At 36.9% G+C, this 24466-nt stretch overlaps 2 protein-coding genes across 3 annotated transcripts in view; one reads left to right on the forward strand and one right to left on the reverse strand.

Annotated features, from left to right (window-relative positions):
• Nucleotides 1-24466, reverse strand: part of LOC145664748 (uncharacterized) — a 578976-nt gene that overhangs the window by 266997 nt on the left and 287513 nt on the right. The gene's annotated exons all lie outside the window — the stretch shown is intronic.
• On the forward strand, nt 542-23661 carry LOC145664738 (uncharacterized). Its single transcript, XM_081731636.1, has 2 exons — nt 542-751; nt 13767-23661. The coding sequence occupies exon 2, from the start codon at nt 13788-13790 to the stop codon at nt 15096-15098; it is 1311 nt and encodes a 436-aa protein (XP_081587762.1). The 5' UTR covers nt 542-751; nt 13767-13787; the 3' UTR covers nt 15099-23661.

Consider the following 24466-nt stretch of genomic DNA (forward strand, 5'->3'; position numbering starts at 1 on the left):
TAAGAGAAAGGTTTTCGGAAAATGATCGTGTTTTGTTTCTCCTCAAGTTAAAGGATAATACTTACTACAATTATGTAATTTAATGATTTGCTGTTTGAAAATTTGCAGAAAAAAAAAAGAAAGCAAAAATGTTATCAAGAAACAATTCTGGTGAAAGATCATACATTATCTGTTGAAGCTTACTCTGATAAAAATGAAGGCAAATCTAGAATAAATTTCTTGCAATTAAAAATTCTACGAAATGTTCGCTAATCTCTAAAGCTCTGCACCTCATATTTATTGTGAGATTCTTTCAACCGTGTTTCATTGAATATCGATTCAGTGTTGAAAGCACAAAAATTTTTGTAAGCAATTATTGTGTACAATTAACGTTTCTTTTTTATCTGTTTGTGTGACCTGTTGAGACAGATTTTTAAGTCTATTTTTTTAAAATCTTTCTTTGGATCCTTCACGTCACAGTTACGTAATCTTCTTCTTCTTCTTCTTGTTCTCTACTACTACTACTACAGTGATTTTACGTTATTCTTCAAGTTCACATTCACATACTTCCCTCCAGCATAATATTACTAGCTAGCAGTGCCCTCTGGAAGTGCATGTTGTAACTACTCTCGTGCTAAAACACAGTGGAAACAAGTTTCAAGGACCACTTCTGTCAATACAACTCACGATTCATTATCAACTGACAGGGAGCATCAGCGTCTGAGTTTTGTTTAACTACGAGCTGCTCATACTGTTTACATTGATTCAAAAGGTAAGTAAACAGAAAAAGCATGCAAGTAGCACATATTCTTTTTAAAGAAAAGAAAAACAGTTTGTACACAATGCAATTTCTATTGACGTTCCAATCTCCTTTTTTTTTTAAAAAAAAAAAAAAGTTTAAAATTCCGTGATTATGAATTACATGAATGTTTAGCAACCTAGAGATCGTGGAAACTCAATAATGCGTAGCTACTGCACTAATGTGCTGCTCCATTTGCTGGTTTTAGTCAGTGGACGCACCGCGATGGGAAATAGTTGGTTAACCAACATACAGTTTAAATTATGTTGGCTAAACTTATATTTCAACTTTATTTTACAACGTAGAGCGTAATAGTGTACAACTAAGTGTGCTGCTACGAAATTGAAATGAAATCTTTCAGTTTAACGTCCCACGATTATGTCTGTTAGGCTAAGAGAGACGGATGATTAAGGCAAGTGAGTGATGAAAGAATAATTTGATAGAATGCGAATGTAGGAGGAAATGGAAGTACTCCAAGATAACCGAAAGATACAATGTTGTTCACCACAAACTTACTTCGCCGAGGATCGAACGACGCCCTTGAGGTAAGAGTTCTATGACTACAAGTGACGAGTCATCGATCGAAATAAGTTGAAATTGGAAGGAACAATATCTAGGGAATACGGCAAGTGTTGTAGGACTTCTCAGTTAAGGGTCTTCACTACAGCGAAATTAAACTACCGCTAATTTTAGAGTTTTTTTCTGTAATATCTTCAAAACAAATAAAAATACTCGTAAATCAGTAACGTAGTGAACTAAACAATTCGATTTTGCATGTGATACCTTTACCACAATACACCTATCTGCTTTTGGTATGCCGCTATATACAGAACCCGCAAAAAAATGGTAAATCTATCTACGGTTGCAAATCAAAAGCAGAGAGATGAGTTGTGATAACGGTATCACATGGAAAATCGTATTGTCTAGTTCACTACGTTTCTGCTTTTTGAATATTTTTATTTGCTTTGAAGATATTACAGAAAAGCACTAAAATTAGCGGTAGTTTAATTTCGCTGTAGCGAAGACCCTTAAGGGCTTCTAACGTTTCCTTGACCGGTTTCACAACACGAGACCAAGCGTTGTGGTGCTGGAAAATCACTTCGTCTCGTCTTTTCCTGTAATCTGTCCGGTTTTGCTTCAATGCTGCCTTAATTGCATCAATTGATGTTGGTAGCATTCCCCAGCAATAGTTTTGTTGGGTTGGAACAGCTCGTAATACTCTACACTCAGCTGATCCTTCCAAATACAGGGCATGACCTTGGCGTCATAAATATTCGACTTTGTCGTTGATGTTAATGGTCGCCTGGCCTGCACTATTATTTATTGTAGCGTATCCATATTTCATCACCTGTCAAAATACTATGCAACAGAATCTGTTATAAAGTTCTTCTCGGGCAATCAGCCAGGTGAAAACTGGTGGATAGGCCAACGTTTCGAGAGCTGTCATCGTTCTCGTCATCAGGGCAATTATGTAGAGATCAGCGGATATAAGTAATATATACTCTGGGCTGGAGAAAATGCTGGTTCCTGATTGGCTGAAAATGCTGGTTCCTGATTGGCTGGTTCAATCTGAAAAACTGGTGCTGTGATTGGCTGGCTAAGTTCCGTAGTCCGTGCTATTGATTGGCTGAGGGTTATCTGAATGTTTGTGTGTCGTTTTCTTTGCTGTGGTACTGTGCTTTGAAATCTTACTTCAAACAGAATCTGTGTTTTCTTGTGTCCTTTGAAACAATAATCCACAGGTCATTTTGCGTCTGTCGATGTTCCCCAGATTCAACTGCTACGGCACCCAATTTCCTTGTTTGTAAATTATTCCAATGGCTTTTAAACGTCTCGAAATCGTTGATAGATCAACATTTAATAATTTTGCAAGGTCTTCTTGCATTTGACTCGAGTCTTCATCAAATAAAGCTTCCAGTTCCTCATGTGCAAACTTCTTCGGCTGGCCTGGACGTTTTGTTCCTTCTCTTCCGTCTAAATTTTTCTTTTCTTTTTTAAGCGTAGAAACCAGTAATCACAACGCTATGATGAAGTTGATTGAAGGATAATCACCATATAAACTTCTGACAGCATTTGTTGACTATCAGCAACACTTTTTTTTTTTTTTTTTTTTTAATGAAGGCAGGAAATGTAAGCTTCCCTCAAATTTTATTTTTTGGGCACAAAATTGGACGTAGTCAACGCTCAAACAAATAATATCCATTAGACTTCCGCAGACTCACATATATTGACGACTAAAGCAATGTGTTGGTGTTTTGGCATAAAGTTAGCAACATTATGACCCGATGAGATACAGAGCTAGTTACGGCATCTCTTGAAAATCTCTTAAAATTAATGCACACTCCCAAATATGATATTATCAATTATTAGTGGAGTACTGTGACTCAGTGGTAAAATGTTCATTGGTGTGAGGATTCCCTGGTTCGATCCCATCCCATGAGAGTTTGTGGCGGAGAACATGTGTCTGTGGGATTTCTCGAAGTCCTCAAGTTTCGTCCCACATTTCCGTTCCATCAAGTCTTAAATACCACGTACTTTCTTTAATCATTTATCTCTAGCCTGTCGGGTATAAGAATGGGGCGTTAAGATGGAAGATTTCATTTTTAATTTCAAGATTTCTGGGTTCGTTCCCTGTCGAATTGATTACCTACAATTTAGACTCTTTTAACGGAACTTGGGGTCCTGGGTTCGATCCCAGCCCCCGCCAAGTGAACTTTGTGGTGGGCAAACACCGTGTGCGTGGGTTTTCTCGGGGTTCTCCCGTTTCCTCCCACTTTCTTCATTCCACCATTTCATTCATTACTCATCATCACCGTCTCCTTTAGCCTAACCAGCATAACCGTGGGACGTAAAACTCAAAGATTTCATTTAATTTCATTTTCTTTTAACGGAACAGAGTTCTTCTAACGAAAGAACATACATTTTTCGATTTTATTTCTTTATACATATTTCTGGGCATTATTGTCAACTATGGCCTTAATTAAGTGGAAAGAGTCTTGGTTGGGGCGGATTATAATAAAAGTGGCTTGAGCGTGTTCCTTTCGTTCACCAAGTTCCGGGTTCGACTTCTGCTCCGAGAGCATTGATCCCATTATAGTGGTTCGAATCCCACTTTAAACTGTAGCTTTTGTCCTTTATAACCTTGGTGTGTATAAAGGGCGTAAATACAAATCATTCAATTAATACTCTAAGAGTACAGAGCAATGCCCTACTGACAGGAAAATTATCATCATTGGGCTAGCTAATAGGGTCGCACAGGAGACAAGTTTCGAGACGAGACTGTGCTCTTACCATAAAGAAACATATTTTTCCCAAGACGAGACATCACTTCCATGCTTTTTCGAGGCGAGATAGCTTCAACCTTTCCTTTGCAAGCAACACTTTTTCGTTGAATACTAACTCGAGTATAGGCTTACACAGGATACCAAACAAAATAAAATTTTTGTGATTATACGAGATGAAACTAGACTCTTCCAACGGAAGTTGATACATTTTTCGATTTTATTTAGTTATACATATTTCTGGGCATTACTGGCAGCAGTCCATTACGTATGTGGTGTGACATCCCTCGACGAGCACACTATCTGTGGAAGGAAGAGGCTTGGGATCTGTATGTTAGGTAGGCTACCATTCCGACATTTGTCCCCCCTGAATGAGAAATACCAAGGAAAAACTCTCTCAGAGTGGCTGGTCTGTAAAAACTGTACAACTTTTTGATTAAGTATCCTCACCAGGAATCGAACCTGGGACCATTTGCACCAAAGATACATTTTTTGTGACGCGACATCACTTTCAGGACACAATTTTGACACGACACAATTTCATCCCAACTAACTAGTAAAGGGGCACTGATTTTTCTTTTGCTAAGGATGAACAATTGTTTATGGACACCAGACCCGCACCAGAAACAATCGTTTATTGTCACCCGCACCAAAAACACGTATGACACTTGTTAAACAATGTGCGTATACAGAGGAGTGCATTGTTCGATTAGAAGTTTAGGGTTCCTGAAACTATGAAACGTCGACCTACAGCTTAACGTGGGATCCGAACTACATGAGCTCTCACCGGGGATCAAACCTGAGTTTTCCGCGCTGAAGGAGCTCACTCTAACCTTATGCATAACCAGGGAGCTCTAGAGAGAAAACTTGAGAAGTTTAGGTTGAGGGGAATAAATGGCAATGAGAATGTATTAGCAAATAAGAAAAATTACTACAAAAAATTAAAAGGTGAAAAGAATCTGGTAAACACATTGTTTGAGAAGATACACACTTGTTTATGATGTTTAGAAGGTATGGTAGAAGGAAATTAATTATAGAGGGCGTTATTAAACCTTATGTCGAAACATAGAAATTCGCAGAGGGCAGTAGTGCAACAAAGTTTCCCAATTTACAAAATGAATTTGTGATAGGATAATTTCAGGGAATTGTTGGCGGAAAAACTCCTCCCTCCCCTCAAGAGTTAGGAAATACCGTCCTGGGGAGGTCATACATTAAATCGTGCGAATGTGTGCGAATTTAATTGGGATACGCACGAGGCGAGACGAGACAGAATTTTCCTGACAAATTCGAGTTGAAACAGAGCTCTTCCAATAGAGAAATGAGTAACAGTGTTGGGTAAGTTACTTGTAAGAATGTAACGCGTTACAAGTTAATTTACTTTCTCTTAAAATGTAACGAATTAGTAACGCGTTACTTGCCCCCAAAAAAGTAACTGTTACTTTACTTCGAATATTTAAAAATGTAGTCACTAGACCTAAATTTTAGGTCTTGTGCTGTTTAGAACTAGTGCCGTTTAAGTCTTGTACCGCGAAATAATTTTTAGGTCTTGTGCCATTTATGTCTTATGCCGTTTAGGACTTCTGCCGTGAAATGATTTTTGGATCTTATGCCGTTTAGGATTTGTGTCGCGTCCCCGAGAAATACACATGTTTCGAGTCAAGACATCACTTTTACGGCACATTTTCGAGACAAGACAACCTCAAATCTTGTCCCTTGCACATCCCTACCATTTTCGCAATACAGTTTTCCGCGTATTTAAAGTCCCTCTTTCCCTGAAAGAAATCTCTTGAGACCACTAATTTTTCCTTTGATTTTAACAATTTTTTATTTGCAGGACGACTCACTTTTCTTGAGAAGCCGATATTTAGCGACAGAATTTCACACAAAGTTTTATACAATACTGATTAACTAAATGGTACATTTTTGAAAACCTTTTTTTTTTCCACCCATATGCAGGTTTGATTTTGTTGCAATATTCATGGTGGCAATGTAGGCCACACAAAGGGTAGTAACCAAACCAGTGTTCGAATTGATCTTCCGGACAAAAAAGGGATATTTGTAAAATGTCCGTATATATACAAGTGGGAAATATTTATCCCAGGCAAGGATATTATGTTATTTCTGTAATACGAACCAGGAATGATCTTTTACAAGAGAAGGATTTCCCCGTTGTCCCCCTTCCCCTTAGTTCGAACACTCAACCAAAGTAAAAATTAGATTTTTAATGCATGTTTCCACCTTCGAGTAACATTACTTAAAATGTCTTAACACTGAGATCCGGGACTTCCACTTCAGTACTTCACTGTGTTACTACCAACAAATACATATTTGAAAATGTATCCCATATTTGAAAAAATGAAATGAAATCTTTGTTTTACGTCCCACGGTTATGCCGGTTAGGCTAAAGGAAACGGTGATGATGAGTAATTAATGAAATGGTGGAATGAAGAAAGTGGGAGGAAACGGGAGTACCCCGAGAAAACCAACGGGTAGAATGTTGTCCACCACAAGCTTACTTGATCGGGGATCGAACCATAACTCCTTGCGCCAGAGGTGAACGCTCTACCACTGAGCCACCGCGGCCCTCTATCCCATATTTGAAAGAACAATGTCTGTTGTTGCCTATTTGAATGATATACTGTGTCCATGTGTATTTTTTTTCTAGATGAGAACCGCGGTGGGTCAATGGTAGAGCGCCTGCATCTTGTACATGGTGTCCTGGTTCGATCCCCGGCCAATTAATTTTGTGATAGCCAACACCATGTTCCTAGGTTTTGTCGGGGTACTCTCATTTCTTCCCACATTTTCATTCCACTATTTCTTCCATCATTCATTCACTTATATTATTCATCCGTCTTCTTCGGCTTAAAAGTAAGGATGGGCACGAGCGAATTCGAGCGAGTTTTCTTCGAAACTCGACTCGACTCGAAACAGACATCTTTGAGCTCGACTCGAAAAACTCGGCTCGAAAAATTACCTCGAACTCGACTCGAAACTCGACTCGAATTTGGGTCAGTTTCGAGTCGAGTCGAGTCGAAACGAGCCAAATCGAGCCATACCCTGTGTGGAGTTTCAAATACTCTCTTCAAGTGTCCTACATAGACAATATAATTATTATCAATGATACTAGTAGCACTATTGATGATAATTATTATTAGTAGTAGTAATAGTATTAGTATTAGTATTATTATTATTACTACCAACCTTGGTAGTCGTGGAGATTAGGATGCAAGGACATCGTTCAGGAGGTTCCGGGTTGTTCCGGATTTATATTTCGGAGGAGCATCAAGGCATAGTCGTGAGACGTTAAACTGGAAAAGTTCATTCCAATTTTATGATATCATTGAAATGTCCTTTTTTACTTTCATATCTTTTCCGGTCATTGTAAGAAAGAAACAATCTGCAGAACATATAAAAGAAATTTGTGGTTTCAAAATTTGATAGCTTTTTTTTTTTTTTTTTTTTAAATATTTTTTAACCTTGTACGGGCCAAACCCACACCGCAAACAACAGCAACTGTCCAAATTTCTCATGCGCTTTTCTTTCTACAGGGTTAATGTAACAGAAAAATACTATACGTATTTGTATGCTGTAAATGGAGAGAACAACCTCCTCTCTTTGCTACCCCGTTCCCTGGACCTTTCACATGCAATTTCATAGAGAAAATGAAATCTTTTAAATTTTACGTTACACAATTATGCCGGTTAGACTAAAGGAGACGGTGATTATGAGAAATAAATGGTGAAATGGTGGAATGAAGAAAGTGGGAGGAAACAAGAGAACCCCAAGAAAACCCACGACCACGGTGTTTGTCCACCACAAAGTCTACACGGCGCGAGCTGGGAATTTCATAGAGAGAAGGTGTCGTTTAAAGACAGTGCTTAAGTACCATCATTGTCCATTTCCATCGAGGAACTTTACGATCAAATAACGGAAACACCGCTTTTCAAACTGCGGTCCTTGCGGTTTGCTTTTTGGTACTTTTAGGTTGAACATTAGTGAATAAAATAATAATAATAATAATAATAATAATAATAATAATAATAATAATAATAATAATAATAATAATAATAATAAACAATTGAGAATGCTCGAAGAGCATATCGCCAGAAAGAATTTTTTTAAAAAAATTAACATTTTCGAAATTTATATCAAATTGTATAATACATTTATTTGATTAAGTTCAATAGATAATACACTTACGTATTTGGAACCTGCTTATTAGAGGATCTATTGAATTAGCTATATTGAGCTGTCGCTATTTACCACCGTATATATACTGAAAATGTACATAGGCCTATAACCAGCGGCTATTTGGTACCAAAAGATTCATCATCCTCTTGGGTATTTATAACGAGATTTTCGTTATATTTTATATTACCCAGTTCGAAGATTAAAATAAATAATACACCACCATCAGCACCTTTAGTTTTATATATATTTTGCAAGAACCATCTATTATCACACATTAAAAGTATATACAGCACAACTTACTTTTATTCTCAAATCTCCATCAAAAACTTTCTGTTGCCATAGCAACACTAAACTGTAACTATCATTATACAAAAATCTATCTATCTCAACATATATTCTACATTTTTTTTCTTCTTCTTCTTCTTCTTCACAACAGACTGTGCACTTCTCACCACCGTTGCCCAAACTAGCTACAATTAAAAATGGAAGTAATTCACAGATATCAGATATACAATATCGTTGTATATTGATCAACACCAATATCATCTCTCTATGACTTACGGTTCCCGAGATATGGGTCCTTAAATCTCCCGAAATCCGAACTTTTTTTTACCAATATCTCGGGAAAGGTAAGAATGACGCAAAAAATTCCATCAGATAGTTTTTGTTGCTCTATCGAGCGGAGGGCTCAAAATTAAAAGAAAAATAAATAAAAAAAAACGCAAATAACAGACACACACACACAGAGAGAGATATAGATAATTCAGTAATGAACTTTTTAAGTTCGTTGAAAACAGTAAAACTAACATTCAAGTGAACTGTGCATTGTACTCTAAATTTGAAAATCACAAGCACAGTTTGGAAATTACAAGAAGTAAGCATTTTGCACCTTCTCTCCCAGGACTGACATTCTATCAAATTTATTACTTCATCTACTCCATATGATACTCTTTATAACCTTCAATTATTAAACAAGTAGTATGTATTTTCTAATATTATTACCAATATAAAATTTAGCGAATTTTAATTTATACCACTTTTATAATATGTGTATATAAATTTTGCTTTCTATGGCCTGAAACAAGGAGATGCGTAATCGCCATTATTATTTAACTTCGTTCTGGAATACGCTATAAGGAAAATCAAAGATAGCAACCAGGGCCTACAGTTGAATGTATTCACCAGATTATGGCATATGCTGATGATGTAAATTTAATAGGGGATGATAGGAGAACAATAGAAAGAAATGCAGAGATCTTATTAAACGCTTGCAGGGACATGGGTTTAAAAGTAAATGCAGAGAAAACTAAATACAGAAGTGCATCGGGACCGGAATACAGCAAATTATGGATATTAAAATATTAAATAATACAGCAAAATATTAAATAATACCTTTGATAGTTTCAAATATCTAGGATCAATATTAACAGAGGAAAATCATATTCGCGAAGAAATTAAATGTCGACTAAAAGCAGGGAATTCGTGTTACTATTCGGTTCAAAATCTCTTGTCGTCGCGAATTCTGTCGAGGAATTTGAAGCTTAAAATATACAAAGCGATAATCATGCCTGTTGTTCTGTATGGCTGCGAAACATGGTCACTTACTCTGAGGGAAGAACATAGACTGAAAGTATTTGAGAACAAGATCCTGAGACGAATAATCGGATATAAGAGGAACGAGAATGGGGAATGGCGGAAACTTCATAATGAGGAACTACATAATTTATGTGGTTTACTCAACATTGTTAAGGTCGTCAAGTCTAGGAGGCTTAGGTGGGCGGGTCATGTAGCTAGAATGGAAGAAAGTAGAAACGCTTTCAAAGTCTTGACTGGAGGACCAATCGGAAAACGACCATTAGGAAGACCTAGGCGCAGATGGGAGGACAATATTAAGATGGATCTCGCAGAGGGTTTGGGTACAAAACCTCGCGGCCAGAACCTCGCGGCGACAACCTCGCGGACCAAAACCTCGCCTGGCCAAAATCTCGCCTCCCAAAACCTCGCGGCCCAAAATCTCGCCATGCCGAAACCTCGCCTGGCCAAAACCTCGCCACCCAAAACGTCGCGGGCTAAAATCTCGCGGGGCCAAAACCTCGCCAGGCCAAAACCTCGCCGCCCAAAACCTCGCGGGCCAAAATCTCGCCGGGCCAAAACCCCGCGCCCCAAAATATCGCCATACCCAAAATCTCGCCTGACCAAAATGTAAATGTTCCAACAGATGATAAGGATGACGGTATAAAAGACGCTGTTTCAGAAGAAGTATCACGGGTATTTGACCAAGTCCCACGATACCATATGAAAATTCTATTTCTGTATTAGAGGATTTCAATGTGAAGGTAGGGCGACAGGATGTTTTTAAACTGGTTATAGGGAAAGAAAGTCTGCATAAGGAAAGTAATGACAACTAACGAGGTTAGTTTCGTGAACTTTGGAACATCCAAAAACTTAAAATTTTAACAAAAATTTAATAATATTTATGAAAATGTGAAACAATATATGAGTTTTTACGACGTCCCTTGATTATGTCATATAGGTTAAAGGAGACGTAGATGATCAGGATGAAGGAAATGATCGAATAAAGAAAGTGGGAGGAAACGGGAATAACCCGAGAAAGCCCACGCACACGATGTTTTGTATCTTATTATTATTATAATTATTATTATTATTTGTAATATGGAATTGCATATTAGGAAACACATTGGGTAAATTTTAAAGAAAAGTTTCATTCGCGGCGAGGTTTTGGCACGGCGAGATTTTGGGCGGCGAGGTTTTGGCCCGGCGAGATTTTGTCCCGCGAGGTTTTGGCCACGCGAGGTTTTGGCCACGCGAGGTTTTGGCCACGCGAGGTTTTGGCACGGCGAGATTTTGTCCCGCGAGGTTTTGGGCGGCGAGGTTTTGGCCACGCGAGGTTTTGGCCCGGCGAGATTTTGTCCCGCGAGGTTTTGGGCGGCGAAGTTTTGGCCACGCGAGGTTTTGGCCCGGCGAGATTTTGTCCCGCGAGGTTTTGGCCAGCGAGATTTTGGGCGGCGATGTTTCGGCCGCGAGATTTTGTCCGTATACCCTCGCAGAGATTGGAATACAAAGTAGAAACTGGATCCAGTTGGCTAACGATAGAAGTCAATGGAGAGCTTTTGTGAACGCGGCAATGAACCTCCGGGTTCCATAGGCCAGAGAGTTAGTTAGTTATTGCATCAGTGTTTCTTTCAGAAACTATGTTCCGGGAGGCACACTTCATATTCCGGGGGGCTCTGTTGGTACTATTCAATTTATTATTATATTATAGACATATTATTTTCGTCTCCTCTGGGGGGGGAAGTACTCTCAGAGCTCCGGGAAAGAGCAGTGCCCCGTAAAAACATGTCTGGATGAAACACTGTTGTGGTTCATAAAATATTTGACTAATAAAAATAGTTCTTACGATGAGGCAATTCAACCTTCTTAGTTTAGCGTCCCATGGTTATTATCTTTAGGCTTAAAGAGGGACAAATGATCAATGATTTATTTCGTTTGATTTTTAGTTTAGCATCTCTTTCTGCAGCGAGGATATATAAGACAAGGACCTACAACTTATCGTGGAATCCAAACCACGTGAGCTGCAGCCGGGAACCGAACCCAGGTCTCCCACACCAAAGGCGCGGAGCTCGGGATGGTTAATGAAAGTGAGTGATTGTAACGTTAATTATTTTGTCCTCTTCCAGAGGGAATAAAATCCGGGACCCCGTAGAACAAGACTAGGGATGCGCACGAGACAAGATTTGTGGCTGTCTCGTCTCGAAAATGTGCTGTAAAAGTGATGTCTCGACTCGAAAAATGTATATTTCTCTATTGGAAGAGCCGTGTCTCGACTCGAATTTTGTCAGGAAAATCCTGTCTCGACTCGTCTCGTGCGCATCCCTAAACAAGACACACACGCTAATCACTAGACCAGGTTGAAAAACGCAGAGATAATGAATGTACTTAAAAGGCAATTACAACATACAGCATTTGCTACACAAATCTGTTATAACTAGTTACCGTGTGATACGAGTTTCAGAGTTCTCACGTTGAAGGATTGTAATTAACGCATGAGAAACTTAGATACTTGCTAATGACGATAGTGTATGTTGTGTCCGTGGACAGTGATAATAATAATAATAATATTATTTTAAGCAAGGTTGACTCATTCTTTTAAATGGTAGTTGAATGAAACGTAGTTTACATAGCTCTGTTACTGCTATATTATGAAATTAACCATTTTTTTAAAAATAAAAAATCTTGTTTTATAAATTAGTTTGAACCTTGTAATTTAAGTATATTAACCTTCTGAGAACGGCCTTAACCTGCTCTGATAGACCCTATTCATTTTAAATTTTATATTTTCTGGTCTGTTTAAAATTATTATATAATAGTTTTAACATATTGCTGTGTGCCTATGAGCTGTTCATAACACTTAAAATAAAGTTATTATTATTATTATTATTATTATTATTATTATTATTATTATTATTATTACTAACTTTTGAAACTGCACAATCGTTTTGACGTCATCTTATGTATTAATTAAAAAAAAAGTTTTCCATTGTAAGAATTCAAAAATTACGTCATAACTTCCGTAGTCTTAGCATTCTTTTCAAAAAACTTAAATAAGTTCGTTACTTAACTCTCTATGTCTCTGTGTGTGTATCATATCTATATCTATCTATCTATCTATCTATCTATATATATATATATATATATATATATATATATATATATATATATCTATATATATATATATATATATATATATATATATATATATATATATATATATATATATATATATATATATATGTGTGTGTGTGTGTGTGTGTGTGTGTGTGTGTGTATGTTATTTGCGAATTTTTCAATTTTGCGACCTCCACTCGATAGAACATTAAAAACTATCTGAAAGAAGTGATGGAACTTTTCGCGTCACTCCTACCGTTCCCGAAATATTGGTCATAAAAGTTCTGATTTCAGGGGAGATTTAAAAAGCCATATCTCGGAAACCGTAAGTCATAGAGAAATCATATTGATGCTGATCAATACCTAAGAGGATGGTGAACATTTTGATACCAAATAGTAACCGGTAGCCATTGGCCTACTGGCCACCGTTCCTAGATATTGGCCCAAAAAGTTCGGATTTCGGTTGATTTAAGGAGCCATATCTCGGGAAGCGTAAGTCATAGAGATATGATATTTTTGCGAATTTTTCAATTTTGAGCATGTGTCTTCATAAAACAACATATCGTAGAACGTTTTAACAGAACACTTAAACAAAACATGAAAAAATGAGCAAGGAAATTATAAATAGATAGATATATTACAAAAAAAATATTTAATGAGTATAACAATAATAAAGTACATAAACAAGTGATGTAAAGCCTGTAGAAATTAATAAGAAAAAAATAATTCATTTTCAGTTCGTTCTGACAATACTCTTGAAGCATTCGCAACTGGTTAAAACTGTTTTGTTTATGACTACAAATATGTTATTATTTCTTTTGTTGCAGATTTGAATCATAACCAGCACAATGCCAGAATCTAATCACAACACGCAAAGTTTGAGCAATGGGACAAACCTCTCTGCAAGTGAACATCCGTGGTTGAACGAAGAATTTCTCACCACTGCACTGCGATCTGGTAAATCAGATCCACAAATACAAGTCTTGAAACACCATACTTACAAAGGAACCAACGTGGGAGATAATTATGTGAGTGTAGTGTACAGGTCTACTGTGGAAGCTAAAACACGTAACGGTAAGAAACAATATAAACTAGTTATAAAGTGTGTTCCACTGAATGAAGTGCGAAGAGGTTTTGTTGCTGATATGGGATTGTTCTTAAGGGAAATCAAGATGTACGAATTGGCAATTCCGGAATTTATGAAGCTTCAAAAAAGAAAATGCAACGAGGATCTATTTTCGTCCATGCCTCACTGTTACTATAGTGTTCTTGGAACAGAGAATGATTGTCTTGTTCTCGATGATCTGGCACCACTTGGATTCAAGATGGCTGACAGAGAAAAAGGACTGGACTACCAGCATTGTTGTCTTGTGTTAAGCGAATTAGGGAAATTTCACGCCATGTCTTATGCTTTAAAGAACGAAGAAGGTGTGGCCAATTTTCAAGAGAAGTTTGATTGTTTTCGAAATACAATATACGTTGAGAAAAACCGGGAAAAGTACGCGCCAATGATCATGAGTCAAATGGAGCTAGCTTTGTCTTGCGTGAAGTCGAAACCAGAATTAAGCGAAATCGTTGATAAGTGTCGAAAATTAAAGCCAAATTGTTTTGATTTGTTAGTTGAAGCAAACGAAACAGTTGAACCAATGTCAGTATTGTTGCACGGTGATTGTTGGGTAAACAACATGTTGTTCGCTTACGAAAAACAGGAACAACACGAGGTGCCTTCAAAAATTAAGTTCTTGGATTTTCAAATTTCTAGACTTGGTTCACCGGTTTTAGATCTGCTGTACTTTTTCTACACAAGCACTGACAAAAACCTACGAAGCAAACATTTTGAAGAACTCTTGCATCTGTATTACAACAACTTTTCGGGTACTGTAAAGAAACTAGGTGCGAGTATGGGTGAACTTACTTTTGAAGCTTTGAGAGAGGACTTCAATAAGAAACTAATATTCGGCTTTGAGATAGCTTGCAGTATCTTACCTCTGGTAATGTCTAAACCTGAAAACGTGCCAGATCTCGACAAGTTCACGGAAGAGGAATTGATGAATCCCAACTCTGATTTCTTGAAAGGCGCCTACGAAAGCGAAGAGCTTATTCAACGATTTGGTGATATTTTGTTTGAAATGGACTCCAAAAAATTGTTTGACCAATAATATTTTGTTTGTACAACATACATCAGACAGTTCCACAGTGTGGTTTTTAAACTGTTCTGCCAAACAGCAATGTGTCATTTCTTGCAATAGAATCTTTCAGATTTTTAGTGTGCTGTCTTAAGTTCCCAAGTTTCAGTTCTTCTCATTGAAAATTAATAGTTTCTTCTGCAAATGCGGAGAACTAGTAGAATCCAAAATGGTTTGCACATTACCTTTGTGTTAGCATTATTCATTTCAGTATTATGACCATTCCTTTATTTTTCTTCTGAGCAATCAAAGTTTCAGATAGCATAGTTGCAAATTTTGCTTTTTCAAGCTCACAAGTCCAGAAGTCCTGAGAAAGGACCAGAAGGTTCCTGATGCAGCGTGCTTATTTAAAATTTTAGTGGGCTATGAAGGTACAAGAGAAGTATACGCTTGAACGTTTAAGGTCATTAGTAATACAAATTGTGTATGAAACGTGTGTAATATGTGTAAGATAATTACCGGTATATTTTTAATGAAGCCGTGGCGAATAGGGGATCAAGATATTGAAAGCAAGTATCATGGTGTAAGTTTAAAAAGCATGTATTGCATTGGTACTATGTCAAGAGAATATGGGGTATGATTTACGAACAATTAGAGGTAGGATCCTCACGAGACACGAGTTGAAAGGGTTTCGTCTCGCGAAATGTATTTGTTTCTATTGGAAGCGCTCTGTATCGTCTCAAATATTACATCTCATATCGTCTCAGAGGCAACCCTGGTTGAAGGACGCGCATCTTTCTCAGTGAAAACGTAAGTTTGCTAATAAAATGCCGTTATTTCAAATCACGAGTGTATTCCCAAAAGTTTCTAGCCGTTCCGTGGTATATAGCGCCATCTATGGAAGCAATGCTTCCGTTTCCACTGTCTAGCTGCATCAGTTTGTTGGAAACGCAATCATTTGAATCCCCCAGTCGCTGAATGTTGATCTCGCATACTGCATGACAACGCTCTAGTCCACGAGACTGCTGATGCCAAAACTGAGTGCTAAATTTGATCTATAGGGTGGAAATTGAATCCCGTGGAAGCTACATTCTTTCATTGCATCTTTAGCAAGAACAGCAATGTGAACTGGAGCACTGTTACGTAGTATATGAGTTTAAACGCACAGTGACTGTTACAAATGACTCTCTCCTTGAACTGACGCAACTAGACGGGTGAAATGAATACATAATTTCTTTCATAGATGACATCAAGCCGGTAGCCAGCCCAAAAATGTAGGAGGGGCCCGGCTGAAATTACGGGGGGCCGATCCAACCATATTACAGTTCACCACCATATTATAGTTCATTTGCAAGCCTACTGTGAAAATTTTAGGGGGGTTCGCCCCTAGACCCCCCTGAATTCAGGCCTGGATGACATATGTCATGAACGGGTTATTACCGGTGGCGCGATTATTCTGTCAGCCCGGAAACTTTTGGAAATACCCTCGTACCAGGCCCGTATCCACGGGGGTCTAAGGGGGCTGTCACCCCTAAATTTTGGCTGCCCCCCCCTAAAATTTTCACGGTAGACTGGCAAATGAACTATAATATGGTTGCATCGGGCTCCCCTAACTTCAGCCGTCCCACCCCCCTACATTTTTGGGCTGGCTACAGGCCTGCCTCGTACTATAAATGATTCTATTAGAAGTAATCGTAACTCGTATTGGTGTGAAATTTCATACTTTCACTTTAATTACGTTCTATACCGCAAGAAAGTTAACGTTGCGTGCAACTAAGTTAAGAAATGAGGAAGTTAGTAGGGTTACTGGTCTTGTAATTGATTGATTATTTGGTTTGAGAGTTTAACGTCTCGTTTATCACCGAGACAATCTGAGACAGGACCTACAGCGCTTAAACGTGAGATTCGAACCATATAAGTTCCCAATAGAATTCGAACCCGGTTATTCTGCACCAGAAATGTGTATACTAGATATAATGCCACGAGAGAGCTCGTCCTTGTAACGGCAACGGCTCAAAAATACGTTTTAAACTGTTTGCGGCTTATACTCGTCCACATGCAAGTTTTTTTCTGAAATTGTACGCACGAATTAATGGCGCGACGTATACTCAAAAACAACGTAATTCGTTATATATATATATATATTTCGAATCACTTTAGATATTCCCATAGTTTTCGAGCAAGAATGCTGTAACATCTATTGTATAGAGTACGGAAGATATCGGATAGTACGTTTAATGATGTATATTTAAAAGAAGTTAATATCTAACGAAAATAAATGCTTTTATTATTTAAAAACAATACGTAAAAAGAGGAAAAGTGAATGTCGGCAGAAGACCTATTATGCTTGATGTACTCAAATTGAGCTTAATTAAGAAATAGGATCACATTGAAATAACGTAATACTTATTTCAATTTCTGCACTTGTAGCACATTGGGACAGTGTCCGGTGCACCAGATGAGCACGTATAATAGTGAAAAAGACAAGATAATGCAATACTTGCCCAAAATAACTGGTAACAAAGTTCCAAATATAGAAAAATAAAGAGTTTTTGCATACCAATGTGCATCTTCTAATGGGACTCACAGTCCAATATTGCCACATTAATAGGTCAAAATGTTCCTTCGTTAGTAATTTCCCTTAATAACAATTTCCACGTACAACACTCCAAATGTACCGTATTTTTCTCATTTCAGAAACACCATATAGATTTCACTGAGTATATTCGCTAGGGACAGTAGTGATATATAAAGCACTAATCTAATAGCGTGCTCCTTTGACAACATAATGTTGTAGTTAGTTACATTCTGTTTGCTACACAAAAATTTAGATATAGCGTGACTTACCTTTATCCGACAGCTGAAGAGCAGGTGAAAGACACCCTCTCAAGAAAAGTCCTAGAGGGCAGCACCTCCTGTACACTCACAAGTAAAGGTTCTCTCCCAAGAATCGGAGATCCGGAAAGTGCTCATATATTTAGATAGAGGAGGGCCACGAAGTAATACTGGTGAAATATGCCGGGCCGACAGCAAAGGATAAATCGAAAATGGCCGCCCGAAGGTCATGTCAATCGACTTTTGCAAGTAACCTCTCATCCACTTCCCATGGACAGATTGACTTAATGTTTTGCAGATTGATATAGTCTATGTATAAACACTACAAATCTATTGGTTTGAAATTTTGCGGACGTTGAAGTATTGAACCCAATATGGCCGATCAAAATCTCAATGTGTCAGCGACTCGTGTCTAGAAAACGAATTATACTATGGAAGTAGAGTATCACTAGACGTGTACGAAAAGCATTCCTTCGTGGCCCTCCTCTATCTAAATATATGCGCAGTTTCCGGATCCCCGATTCTTGGGAGAGAACCTTCACTTGTCAGTCATAAGACTGTAACATTTATTCCAACCAACTATTTTTCTTGGACAGTTAGTTACATATTTGTCCTAAGCAGGGGTAAAAGTGCGGGGAATTGCGGGGGGACGTCGTACCCCACTTTTAGAAAATCTGTACGGCGTCCCCCAGTTTCTAAAAAATTACAATGGGGAAATATAGGCAGAGGGACGGCGTGACATCATGCCGCTACCTACCGACCCCCTACCTTTTTAGACCCACTTTTACCCCTGGTCCTAAGTTCGTCAGAATATGTGATTATTGACTACTTAAGGTGTAATTCACTCAATGAACGCTCAATGATAACACACAAAACAAAATAAATTTGAACTCATGTATTTTCCGAAGACTTTTTCACATTTACCTGATATTTTTACAATATTTCTTACTTTTAAATTGAACATACATGCATTCACAATGACGCCCTTTTGGATTATATGTTAAAACTACCTAGAAATCTGTTTGGCCACAAGACCTAGCAACACAAATATGCAGGTCTGGCCATAAAAGAAAATATCTTCCGTACTAGGTCATTGTCCATAATAACATGTAGTCTACACATTTATACGAATTATCATTACTAGGCAAAGATAATTACTAAGACCTGTTATTGTCAAAACTATCACCACAATAATAATTGTTGATTTGAATATATGCCTTCATTTCCAAATTACGCAACAATCCTCCAATTTATTTCTTCTCACGTTCGTCACTTTATACAACGAATAATAACGACTTTTTCAATATTCATATATTTTGTATAGTATTATTTTATACGTTACCTTTTAAATATATTGTTAGAGAATAATATATTGTTAGAATATATATAATAATGTTATTTTTGAAGAAGTTAGTTAGTAACAGAAAGATACTGACAAAAAAAAAATAGATACTTGACTCTCTAATTGTGTTAATTAGTTCATAAGAACGAAATAATTGTTGCAGGTTGTTGACATTCAAAAATCCAGCCACTAATATTAATTTAGTTTCTGCAGTTTATCGGCATGGCTTTCGGACCACATTTTCAAATCTACCGTGTTCACTGTTTTCTGGTAGGGCTGTTTAAGTTCGATAGCTCTGCATTCCACAATCAGTTGTTGAGTCTTGCTTGTACACTCATGTCCAAAATTATTGTCGCATGTCTATAAATATATGTTGTTGTTGGAATATAATTTGATAACGAATTCGCTCGGTATTTCTTATAATGTTAGTATGTGTATAATCAGCAAAGAGATGTATGTGGCAAATTTCGTGCCAAAAGAGCAGTAAATAAGAACAATAAAACGAAAATAAAACTTTCCTGTCCATTTTGCAATATTTTGTTTTACTCATTCTAATTTTCGTATTTATAATTCTTTTCCTATGAAATTTACCACAAATATACATTTCCCGATTATACACATAGTATCAGTATTAAAAGTACCCTGCAAAATCATTATCAAATTAGCCTATATTCTTACAAGAAGACAGTTATAGATATGCGACAATCATTTTGGACATGAGTGTACATGCTAATAAGTATTCCTTCTGATGTTATGATTAATTTCTGCACAGTACTACTATGGAATTAGCAAAGAAAAGAGATTGATGAACATTAAAATTTCATTTGTTTCTCATTCGGTGTTTAACCCTTTTAAATTTTATCACCTATTTTCAGGTGATAGGGTACGGTAGTGTCTTCTTTATTCGATTAAAAATGCCAATAAAGCTTTTTACTTTTCGGCTTTGTCAAGGCCTGGAGGCATTGTAGAACACGTTACGTATGGTTTGACGCCTTTCTGCGTCGAGACATAGGGAATGATGACATCATAACTTTAAAAAATGTTTTTTGCTACGCCTATTTTCATTATTTTTTAGCGGGCTTACTTTTGCACTTAGAAAATTGAAATTTTGCACACTCATTCAGTGCACTCCTTAATATTTTTCAGATTGTTTTGAGATCTCTGCGTTAACACAGGGGGTCCAGAAGAACAAAAAAGGAATAAAAAATCCCTTTCTTGTGATTTTCCCGCCTCAGATAGTATACATGATGGAGACGTGTGAATGGTACTGTTTGAAAGACTGTTCTAGTTTGAAGAGAATGAGGTACGAACCATGATCCTAGGATAAATAAAGATACCTCAGGAAATTTTTATGTGACCCATTTTATGCGGGAATCTGGGATATTGCGGGGATACTTCTACCACATTGATAAATATTTTTTTACCTTACTTTTCAAGACAGAAACCTGAATTTTGTACACACATTCAGTATATATATTTTTTATTTTTTATACAATTATGAACCATTCACAACGATGATAATTCGTCAGTTATTGAATGTTGAAGGTACCCGACTGAGAATACACTTGGCTGAGCGAATGAAAAAAAAACATCAGTATGCCCCTTAATATTTTTCAGTTGATTTTGAGATCTGTGCGTTATCACAGAGGGTCCAGAGGGGCAGAAAAAAGACATTTTTAACAAAAAAAAAATCACTTTTTTCGTGATTTTTCCACCTCAGATACATATTGGAGACATGTGAGTGGTACCATTTGAAAGACTGTTCTATTCTGAAGAGAATGAGGTACGAACCATGATTCTAGGATAAATAGGGATAATAATGGTTGAAGGCTGTAGCTGCTTGACTGAAAACCTATAATTTACCTTAGAAAAATCCCAAATTTAAAAGGGTTAATCTTCTTCCTTTAAGGAACAGTACAGGTAGTCATTAAAAAAAAAAAAAAAAAAAAAAAACTATGTACAGCATATAATAATCCAAAAATCCGTCCGGACGTAGCCAGATTTTTGAATGTCAATCTGTATTAAAAGATATGTTAAAAACTAGTAATAAGAGCGTTTAGAGAAAATAATTGTACATATAAATAATGTTATGGTATTTATCGAATATTCATGCACAAAATATAATTCTTGTACAAACTTACTCCATAATCTTTATTTTAGTTATATTTTCTCAATCTACTGTATGGTTAAACCAAGTTGATGTGTCATAGTTGTACAGAACACTTGATGCGTTGAAGCAATGTTGCCAATGTGGGGGGAAAGTTACTAAATCTAAGGGGATTCTACTTTCAGGATAGCAATATCTTTTTACTTACAAATCTAGCTACTTTTGTGCTGTAAACAACTTGTTCTCCTGTAATCAAGCATTACTAGTTCGAAGTTGTTTTGATATGTTTGTTTTCCTTTTGTTTATTTGAAGCAGCGCAAGCATTCACGAGTTCGACAAGTATACAATCTCCATTTTTCGGTTTGTTTTCTTATATCAATTCCTTCTATCAGAGAACCATTTCAATCTTTCATGTCAGTTAGTTGCAGAGGTTTCCTTAAGAGAGACAAATAACACAGCATTACCAAATATCTGTAGAAGCGCGAGTAAAATTGAAGTAGGTGTAAGATTGTTTTCTTTCTTTTCAGATTTTTACTGTTGTAAAGTTATTTTTCTAAACTCATTTTTGATTTCATTGAAGTGAAATTGACCATGTATTAATAAAGTGTAGTCTAGGTAGTACTAAAGAGGAAATTATTGTTCAATCACTGTAATCTAAATGGTATATTATTATTATATATATAATTCACTTGACCACAGTTTTACTCGTATGTTTTTCTAGCGTAGATAGATAGATAGTTAGTGAGAGAGGGGGGGGGAGAGAAAAACGGAATATCAGGAATAATTGTTTAGCGACTTTTCACCCAAAAGTGGGGACATGGTAGCTCAGTGGCAGTCAGGCCCGTATCTAAGGGGGGTCTAGGGGGGCCGGACCCCCCTAAATTTTGGCTGGCCCCCTAAAATTTTCACGGTAGGCTAGCAAATGAGCTAGAATATTATAATAAACTATAATATGGTTAGATCGGCTCCCCCTAACTTCAGTCGGGCCCCCCTACATTTTTGGACTGGCTACCGGCCTGGGCAGAGCCCTTACTTCTGGTTCGATCCCCAGTCAAGTAAGTTTATGGTGGACAACATTATGCCCTTGGGTTATCTCGGGGTATGTTTCCTCCCACATTTCCATTCCGCCAAGTCTTCTATCATCACTCACTTGCCTTAATCATCCGTCTCCCTTAGCCTAATGGACATAATCGTTGGATGTTAAACTCAAAGATTTTATTTTCACCCATAATTGCAGTAATTTAATTTCCCATTTGGCGATTTTTTGGTGGACATTTTGGCAACACTTGAAGGCGCTGTTGCCAAATCCTTTTGAACAATAGAAATACCAACTTAGAAACATCTTGAGGCAACACTGCTGACTCGCGAACAAACTTCCTCTTCGTTTTGTTCACAGCAAGTACATATTAGTGTAACACGCCTGTTTCCATTAACCGCATAATAAGAAACAAACAACTCGTTATGTATTTTGAATATTTTTCCTTATGTTGTGAAAGAGATGCGTGAAACAAGTATCATCCGGTGAATCTTCGAATGTATATAACTGTAATAAAAGCTAATAAGTTAACCTGAAATTGCTAGAATATGTAAACAATTATTAATCACAATGTCTACGAAAGTATCTTAATATTTCAAATTCATACTATATTTAATTGTAAATTACTGTATCGTCCGGCTCAAATCTCTTGACGTTTGGCTAACGCCAACGGCACTTAAAAGCGACGTTGTCAGATTTCATTTCCTTTCGTGTACAAGAATAATGTGAAACGTTTCTTTCATGAAACACAGATGACTGAACGAAGTAAATCTTCAAACCTAGAAGGTGAAAGAATAGACACTGGTTTAAATTGACTTTTTGTACGAAGAAGCAATCTTAGAATAAAATAACAAACCACTGTGCGTATAATCATGCTTTTTCCCCCTAATTATTTTGAAATGATTTCCTTTTTTCCTAAACATACACTAACATACATGAACAAAGCCGTTTTTGAGTGCAAATAATATTTTTTTCCCAAGCATTGACTATTAGACAACCTTGCGTAACTTTAATTGGATATTGTAAAAAAGAGGCCACGCCTTAAACGTCAAGAGATTTGAGCAAGATAGTAAGTTCAAATGGAATAATTCTAAGTTTATGAAAACGTTAATATGGATTCTGTGCAGAGAATATTAAACTGATTGTAACATTATTTTATTAGAGATACGTATAAGTATTTGTTGTTAATATATACTTTAGAAAGCTTTAATATGATATTGTATTTTTAATTGTTATAATATTGTTTATGTATTATGTACTCAATCATAAATACATATATTCGTATATCAATATTTCTGAATCATTTATTTACAAGCAGTGTGTATGCCTAAAGGAATATGTGTGACATATTTAGACATCCTAGACGAGAAATATTTCGGCACCCCCTGATTTAAAGATATTCGCCTTTTTTGTTTAGGTAAAGGGTGTTTACCTAAAACAAAAAATACTTCCCTGACTGAGCACAAATTAATGTTATTTCGATTTCGTTCAACTACGCAGTGAAATTTGCTATTGTACAGGGTTTTTCAAAACAACACAGACAACGTTTGGGAGGAGGTTCCTGACGAAAAGATAAGACAAAAAAGTATAGATCAACATGGGTACACAAATGCTTCATTTCGGAGCTATAGACAGACGAAAATATAAAGAAATTAAGTTTAAAGGTCCATAACTCCAAAACTATGGGACCTATCGTAGTCGGGTCAAGACTTCACTTAGAAACTAATATGTGTGCTATCCAAAAATACACGTTTCAGAATGCTAAAGTAGTCACGCAACAATTTTTATATAGGGAGTTGTCTTCGGGCATATCATTTGAAGGACTCACCAACTACCTATATAAAAATTATTGTGGAAGTACAGCAGGATTCTGAAACTTGGATATTTGGATAGGGCACATACAGGTTACGAATTGAAGTCTTGATCCGACTACGGCAGGTCCCATAGTTTTGGAGCTATGGACCTTTAAAGTTCATATGGAAATTCTGAAACACCTTGTATATAGGAGCTAGCTTTAATGCTTTTGCACAACTTGTAATAAATTGTTGGATCTATTAATGTTACAAACTGTGCAAAGCAAT

This window comes from Thermobia domestica, chromosome 1 (genome assembly GCF_964235325.1).
Source record: "Thermobia domestica chromosome 1, izTheDome1.hap1.1, whole genome shotgun sequence".
Classification (NCBI taxonomy): Eukaryota; Metazoa; Arthropoda; class Insecta; order Zygentoma; family Lepismatidae; genus Thermobia; species Thermobia domestica.